Raw genomic sequence first — 9,332 nt, 5'->3', positions numbered from 1 at the left:
TTTCTTTGTTTTCTAACCATGCATTCTTAAAAAAATCACTATTTTAAAACACACTTCGCCCGAAAATAAGTCTCAAATGGGGGCTAAATCTATGAAAAAGCATTAGAAGTTACAATAGCTAGTTGCAATGGAGTATTTTTACCATGGGCCAGAAAAGTCATTGGTATACTTTATTTAATTAAAAAATTTAAAATATATGTCACCCATTTGATGTTACATGAAGACTTTACTATCCTTGACCAAATAGTTATGTTCTTCACATCAAACCCCAAAAGGGGATCTATAAATATCAATCTTTTCTCCTACACAATCACTTCCCAATTGCATTATCCTTATTAGATATACGAAAAAAGAGAAACCCTTCATTGATTTTTCACCCATTTTAAGTCATCCCATTTTCACTTGAAAAGGTCCCTCGGATTCAAGATTTGGAGTCCAATTGCAATTCAAGTAACACAAGAGTTGAGTCTAGGACATTGTGAGACGACACAAATATTGATTCTTCTAGGTATCCAAGAATGGTGAAGAAAGACCAAAATATCCAATCAGGGGCGGCCAAAGAAGTTTTGTCGCCATCGCCGTCGCCCTCGCCCTCGTCTTCGTTATGCAAAAAGAAGTACAAGGGAGTTAGAATGAGAAGCTGGGGATCTTGGGTGTCTGAAATAAGGGCACCAAACCAAAAGACAAGAATATGGTTGGGTTCATATTCAACACCAGAGGCAGCTGCTAGGGCATATGATGCTGCACTTTTATGCCTTAAGGGAACTTCAGCCAATTTTAACTTCCCAATATCCAAATCACAAAACTTCAACCCTGATACCATCATGTCCCCTAAGTCCATCCAAAGGGTGGCAGCCTCAGCCGCTAATGGTGGTTTTCCTCTGCCCGGACCGCCCGTCTCTTCCACATCATCAGCCTCAGCGCCACCACCTGCCACCCCATCTCCAAATTTATCTTCTTCATCGCCTGTCTGCAGCCTCATTGAAGATGATGATGTCTCACTGGCACCACCATTGATCAATGATTACACAGTACCCTATGTTGCAGATGAACCTATAATGACCTCATGGTACAACTTTGATTCCCCCAAGTACACAGATATCCTCAATGGAGCATTCTTTGATCCATTAATCATGGAAGATTCTTATGAAGACATTGATATCCCCTTATGGAGCTTCTGCTGATGAAGACGCATGGCACGTTGGTTGGGATGATCGAGTAGCAGTCAACTGATTCACTATTTTTTATAATTTTATTCGTTGAATGATCTTCAGTTATTTCTTGAAGACATCACTGACAGTGAACCAAAATTAATATTTTATTGCAATTGAATGTTTTAGGAAACAATAATTCACAAGAGAGAAACATATTAATTTTCTAAGCTTCTCCCAAGTGAATCTTGATCTTCTTTTACTTATGTTTTATATCTCTGAGTGTAGTACTATACTATTCATTGTCTTTAAACTTTAGTAGGAAAAATATATTTTTTTTCTTTTATATTAAGTTATGCTGTTAATTGTTCTGTTTACATAAAGTTCATGCAACAAAATTGTGTTTTTCTTATTTTCCTTTAAATTGGTAAGGTTTTATTTTATTAGTCGGAAGTCTTGAATTGAAAATTGAAAATTTTTATTTACCATGAGAGTTCTCTCCTTTTTTTCTATCTATTCCAAACACCAACCTACAATCAATCAATTAAACAATTAAGCATTAGTCTAAGAAACCCTGATATCATTTCTGATATAGTTGTACTGTATATACATAATGGTTTACGTACATATGGCACTTGTTTGATAACTATTATTTTAAAGCTCTTTATTCTATATATCGATTTTTAATCACACATTCATATAATAAAATATTATACACCGCCTACACGTAAACTCAAAAAAAAAAAAATTCTATTTAAAATACCCATTCTTCAAAAATTCATTATTCAAAATTATATTTTTGTCAAATAATGACCATCAAATATGGACATGATGTGGTAAGATATGATTGTGTCAATATTTCTTCAACCAAATTAAAAATAAATAAATAAATAGAAATTCTTACTATCTTTTTGATACCTCATTTATGCGTAAATCATTATGTAACTTCATATGTACGAGTAGCATTATTCAGAAATAGGTACAATTATCATATCTTGACTACTAAAAAGGTGATACTACTAAAAAGGTGATCACGACTTAAATAAATTTGAAAATGTAAGCATATCAATTATAACCCAGTGTAAACCTCTATGAGCCCTCTCTTTGTCCCCATTTTTACAACTCATTTTTCTTTAAATTCTTTTTCAATCATATTTATTGGGACTCACTATTTTTATCAATTTTTTAATCAACATTTTATCAATTTTCATCAAAATTTACTAAAAAATTAATTTTAAATTAAACCAAACATGAGTTAAGTAATCTAAGACAAATTTAAACTTATATTTGTTACCCTAAAAGTTTGAACTTTTGGATAAGATAGTTAACACATACTAAAGTAATGCAAAAAATCGAGGTTCAAATTTCGTTACCATCCATTTATGAGAAATTATGCAAATTCTGAACGATTGATTGAAAACTATATTCTGTATACATATAAGAAAGCATGTCAAAGACAAGATTGATTCTTCTCTAATAATTTAACTTTTAGAAATAATGAATAAACATTGATCGGTACCAACTTATTTCTCAAACTTAAAAAGATACTCACGTTAAATTACAAAAAAAAATAAAATAATAATAATAGAGGAAGAAGAAGTCAATTTGAAGGTGTGTGTGTATATATATATAACGTTGCACTTGGGTCTTCATAGGAAGAATGTTGTGGGTCATGTGCCACAATTAGTTCAGTATTCGACAAAAACTTAGTCCATACATAAATTATGGCACAAGTTATGCCTTTGTTGCCACTCGTGTATTTTCAAGTTCTACGACATATCATATCGGTTCAAGGCCTCAATTTTTGAAAAATTTCTAGGTTATTATTACATCTCGTGATGATCTGGCAATATTCGTGGCACAATCGAGTAGGATTAATGAAATAATAGTCATGTCATACAATTTGCTTTAGTATTATTTGATTTAACGTGCCAAACACATGATGAATATGGGGAGCGTTCTTCCTACACATAGATTTGAAAAGTATTTTTGACAAATAATTGTGACTTTTAATTTAAGCAAATCTAACGATTAGTGTGTATTTCACTAGGATTAAGGAAGAGTTAGTTATAACTACTTGAGATTTATGAGATATTAACTGTTGGATTTGCTTAAATTAAATGTCACGATTATTTATAAAAAATACTTATCAAATCCATATATAGGAGGAACGCTTCCTGATGAATATTTACATATGTATGAATCATTTTTCTTGATAAATTCATGTTTTTTAGCATGTGCATATATGAAATATGGGGTTGTATGCATGAATTACCAATTGGTGGTCCAATAGTTCTCGTTCCTTCTGCGCTAGTAGCTTCATGTGGACGGGCTCAACTATATTCATGGTGTAAACCCTTTTCTCATTTCCCATCATGAATGTGAGTGTAGATGTAGCTAATGGACCCCTTCATAATCGATTCATTAAGTTTGTCACTTTCCATCCAGAAAGTCATTTAATTATTTCTGCTAACTAAAATCAATTTTTTTTTAATTTTTTATTTTTGGGTGGTGGGGCGCAGGGGTAAGAAGAATTTTTATCCAAAATCATATCAGAAGGGCTTGCATTTATTGTGGAAATTTCATTTTTCTCTATGATTAATATTTTCTCTAAAAGGAGAAAAGAAAGATAGTAAAATCTCATAATTTACGATTAATTAATTCATTGATTATAATGTATCGTATGCAGGGATGAAACCAGACATTTGGCATTGTGGGGTCAAATTTAAAATACAATTTCATTTAGAACATCATATCATAATATGTTATTTTGAACGCTCGCTTTAACTACATTTTGCTCTGCACTCGAAAATAAGGGTTTTTATTTAAAATATTTCTCCATGAATGTTACAAAATCAAATTCAATATTAACAAAATATGAGCACAGCATCTAGATGAGAGAATTTGCTATTTCAGTTGAATAAATAGTAAGAAGAAACAAGATGACATCAACTATTTTTTTTTAATACTAGCAGAGACCAAAATCATACATTCCAGATTCACACGAAATTTTATAGTTGTCTTCTTAATTTCTTATTTATAGTTGCAACAATTAGATCCAAACCCCATAATTTAACCGGATAAGGATAAATGCATGATTCTCCAAAAGACATCAAATAATCACAAAAAAATTTATCCAAATACTATATTGATAATTTCCATAATATGGCAGTACCGACTTGTTTAGATGTTTATGTTTTTTCTGTAGACTAGATAATAACTATTAAGCGATGAGAAATCGGGAATTGTAGTTGAAAATATTTCTCAAATCTCAAATTCAATTATTCAAATGAATTTTAGAATAAAAATATGTAAAATCAAATAAGTAGGATGTTGATTTGTTACTTAAACGGAAGAAATATCACAAAGTTAGCACAAGAAAGAAATCCTAAAATGTGAAGGAGTGGAGAGAATGGATTTGAAGATGGAGTTGGATATGTGAAATACCAATTAATGGGCTTGACAATAAGCAATTCGACAAGGTTATATTTAATCTTTAGTGTTAAAATAAAAAAAGAAAAAGAAAAACAGAAATTTTTGTGGTGTCAACTGACCCCATGTGGGTTCGTCAGTGACTGCATGTAGAAGTGTAAAGACAGATTGACCCATAGCTAAAGAAGCCTTGATCTGGTCATGGTATGGGTTAGCCTAACCTGCACGAGCTTTTTAGAAAAACCTTTAGGGTTCTATGTCCTGAGAAGGAGAGCCGTTTGACCTTTGTGCATGTCACAAGTAGAAGGTTTATTTATTTTTAGTATTATTAAAATGGTACACAAGAAGGCCAATTTTGGGTCTTGAATGGATAAAAGTGTTAGAATCATAAAAATTACGGATTTGCCAATTATGTTTACAATTTTTATTTTATTTTTTACGATAAACACACGAGAAGCGTTCAGTTAATATTGAAAGAAAATTATCAATTAAAATATTATGTTAATCGATCCACAAAATATTTACCTAACAAACATCTGTCTAACAAATCCAAAATCTTCACCGATATCACTGCAGAAATATAAATAAATAAATAAATAAAATCATCCGAGCAGAAAAATTACTTTGGAGTAGCATTAAAAGAAGTGTTGGGCCAAGTGGCCCAGGCTCAACGAGTTCTATTCACTTCATTCAATATAGTCCTCGTTTGGATTTCATTTTAATGAAAATTTTGGAGAAAATAAGTTTTGAAATAGTGATATTTTGAAAAATGTGTAGTTAAAAAAAAGGAAAAAATATCTATTTACATATAATATTATTTTATTGAAAAATGTGTAGTTCAAAATGAATTTTGAAAAAATAGGTTCTTGACCAAGTGGGAACCTAACCCAAACATAGGCATAATTTGATGGACTATGATATGGTTTGGACTGAGGCCAAGTAGGCTTAGTATAAGCAACATATTCATATCTAAAAGATTAAGTGTGATTTATTTTATAATTAAGAAATAAAGTTTAAAATTTCAAAAATCAAATATTAATTAAATTTTATTTATTGCATAATTAATTAGAAATATAGTTTATTAGTTAAATATATTAAGGTCACAATTCTATAAAATTTGATCATAAATTATCGAATTAATTGATCATAAATTATTTTCGATTACAAATAAAAAATCTTAGAAGTCATAATTTATTTACCGATCACAAATCACAAATTTTATAAGTCTGAACCCAATTCACAATAAAAAATTATCAAATTATTTAGTCAAGACTTATCAAATTCTGGTCACGATTCCAAATTTAATCACAATCACAATTTTTTTGGATCACAAATTATTTATTGATCACAAATTAAACAATTTATTATTCAGAACCCAAATAATGGATCACAAACACTCTTCGTCCCACACCATCTCCAATGACACAACTGGCCACCGCCAATTCACCATTAGTGCCAACAGCACCACCACCTCACCACAACCGCACACATCGTCACTCACATCCCCACAACCACTTGTTCCAACAACCATCCACCACTTCCACCTGCAATCAACCATCGCCTACTAAAATCCACCATTTCTTCTGGCCACAACCACCACACCAACACTAACACCACCTCACCATCATCGCCAATAGCAACACCACCACACACATCTCCATTGCCACCCTCACAACCGCCTGCTCCAACAACCACCCACCACCACTACCTGTAACTCCAGTCGACTACTGCACAACCACCATCGCTGCCTGTTAAAATCCACCATTTCTTCCAACACTACCACACCCACAAAAACCACCCACCACAAATCAGAAAACTACCTACCCATAGTGGTGCCGAGTGGCGTTGGAGAGTAGTCACTAGAGAGAGAAGTGTCATAGGATAAAGAGAAATTGAGTGAGTCGTCATTGAAAAAATAGCATGTAGGACTGTTGCGTGCGACGAATCTCGAGAGAAGGACTGGAGAAGATGAGAAACAATAGCGCCCGAAAGCAACAAGTCATCGTGCTTGCACCACAAGTCAGCAACCAGTCACCGAGCTTGTAGCGCTGTTGTGGGCTTGCGGCGCGCTAGCTTGATCCTCGTCTTGTGAGGCCTCTCATAGTCGGTGAAAGGATAGAGAGAGGGTGAGAGGAGAGAATAGAAAGGTAAGAGGTTTAGAGAGAAAAAAGAGAGAGGGATATTTAGGGTTTGTGATTGAAATTGTGTAGGGTTAATTAATTAATTTTTGAATAATTATATTTAGTAGAAATATTTATTTTATATATATTAATTAATTAAAAACATTTGATTTTTGAATTAATAAACCTAACCTATGATTTATGAATTGAGATCTTGAAGACACTGTGTCCCTATAATTTTCACTTATTATAATAAGAATGGTTGCTAGAAAATGTTAAAATCGGCCTTTACTTGAATCAGTTGGAAGCAAAGCCTAATTTATGATAAGCTGCCTAAAGTATTCAATATTTCAAGTTGTAGGCCCCAATATAAGGAAGGAATGTCGGTAAACAAAGCAAACTATTGTAAAACGGTTTAGTTTAGATTTCGATTTTTTAAGTATGGTTTGCAATCAATTCAGGCATTTTAAATATTAAAAATTAAAAATAAAGTATAAGTGAAAAAATTTGAAATTCTATCAAAAATTGGTTCACATTGAACATGTGCCGAGCCAATTACTTGCCATGTTAACCTCCAAATAACATAGCAATACTAAAACTTTAATCTAATCTAAGTTATTTGGTCAATTGTCACTTACCCGCTACTTTAATGTGATAAACAAATCAATCCATCATCACAATGATGATGGATCATTGAATGATGATAAACTGATTCGCTCCAAGCTCTCTCATTCAATTAGCATTCTCAATGAACCGTATGCATCAAAAGGTGTATATAAGGTTCCTAAAGGATACAATTTTAGCCTAATCAACTAACTCATTGAATGTACAAAATGGCTATAACAGAGTTTCTCTTATTCATATTAACAGGGGAATTGATCTATGGCCGATTTTGTAACAAAAAAATAAAATTTCTATTTGTACTTCTGGATTCCCGGATTTCGTCGAACGGAACAATTTGTGTTTGAGTTCTAATTCATTCGTAGTGATTGAGAAGGTTGAAAACCAAGAAGTGAGTTATGTATGCCAAGCATTCTTCTTACAGCTAGATATAGTTCATACCATAGAAGCCACCATTTTCACGTTGCAAAAGTTGAAAGCTAAGAATCTCCAAAAAATCATCAATTTATTGGTAGATTTGTAGCTTGATGCATGCAGTTTGTTTTGTTTCATTATTAATAAATAAATAAATATTATTTTGTAATCAATGAATCAGTAACATAAAAGTGAACTAGAAAAAAAATACAGGAAGACACTGCAGTTCAAAATTAAACCAAATTGTGAAATTTAAATTTGAGTTCTTCTCAAATCCTTCGTAACAATTTGTTTTGAAAATGTCAAAAATCTTACAAACCAGACTGTTCACATGCCTAGACAAATGTGCTTATTGGAATGTGTTGACACATAAAAATTCAGCCCAAATCGAATGGCCCAAGGAGTGAAGCCCAATTGGAGGATCCCCAAATCAGATAGCCCAAAGAACGAAACCCAATCAAACAAATCAAGATGAAGGCCCAAATAGGGAGGCCCAAGAACTCGGTAACGCCATCGCCCAAGTTTGCAAGTCGCCCAGAATCTGAGCGAATGGAGTGCCATACAGTCGTCCAGAGCTGTTACTCTATTCTCGCCCAAACCTTCAAGTCGCCCAAGGTCTTAACAAACATAAAGCGTTGTGGTTATCAAGAAGTGCAGTTATCAAAACAGTTATTAAAGCAGCCCTATCACGTTCCACGATTCAAGGAATTCAATCGAAAGCGGTTGAACGACGAAGAGTAATGACAGCAGTTAAAAAAGGCAGTTTTCATGACAAGTTGGCCATTACAAGGAAAGTGAGCAGTTATAGGACGATCAAGCAGTTTTTAGGCGATTGAGAGATCGTCCATGAAGTATAAAAGGGAGAAAAGATATAGAGCAAAGGACCGAATCAAAAACTCTCGAACAGAGAACATGTAATTTTAATTTCCTTAGTTTTAGACTTAAATACTTTTTTCAGTAGCTCGTGTGAATGCGCCCCTTGGAGGCACTTTGTTTTTAATTTCCAATTGTAAAGTCATCACCAATAAAAGAACACCCCTTTTTGGGACTTTGTCTTAAGAGATTTGTCCCTTACACAATCGTGTGATCCTTTTGAATTGTTAGTGACTAACCCGGGCGAAACAATTTGGTACGCCCAGTGGGACAGGGGTGTTTGGTGTTGAAAGTACAAAAAGTGAAACAATATGCCTCAGAGATCCGATAAGGAAGCAGCAAGTCAGGGAGGAGTCCAGTCTGTGATCGAGCGATATGAGGAGCAGCATGCTTCTCCACGAACAGATGGACAGAATCAGAGCAGTAACAGTCGTTACGAACCAATGATGGAGTTGAGTCCTCGAACCATGCGTGCATTACTTGGAGAACTCACACAAGACGTTGTTGAACAGGTAAATCTTCGAAGTATTCATAATATGGAAAGATTTACCCAAAAATGGGAATGCACATTATGACAATATGACCAAACAACTAAATACTTTGAACGAAACAATGAATAAGTTAGTAGGCCAAATATGTCAACCGGTTATACCTCTTGCAAATCACTTTCAAATTAGGACAATTGTGGGACATAATCCCTCAGTCCTAAATCCGAATCAAG

The 9,332-nt window shown here is 33.4% G+C and overlaps 1 protein-coding gene across 1 annotated transcript; it reads left to right on the top strand.

The window, feature by feature from the left end:
- Nucleotides 1–329: 329 nt before the first annotated feature.
- LOC111389112 (ethylene-responsive transcription factor ERF014-like) lies at nt 330–1,392 on the top strand. Its single transcript, XM_023013969.1, has one exon. The coding sequence runs from the start codon at nt 519–521 to the stop codon at nt 1,182–1,184; it is 666 nt and encodes a 221-aa protein (XP_022869737.1). The 5' UTR covers nt 330–518; the 3' UTR covers nt 1,185–1,392.
- The last annotated feature ends 7,940 nt before the right edge of the window (nt 1,393–9,332 follow it).

This window comes from Olea europaea, unplaced genomic scaffold (genome assembly GCF_002742605.1).
Source record: "Olea europaea var. sylvestris unplaced genomic scaffold, O_europaea_v1 scaffold563, whole genome shotgun sequence".
Taxonomy (NCBI): domain Eukaryota; kingdom Viridiplantae; phylum Streptophyta; class Magnoliopsida; order Lamiales; family Oleaceae; genus Olea; species Olea europaea.
Note: the sequence above shows the minus strand (reverse complement) of the source record. Positions and strands in the feature narration are given on the sequence as shown.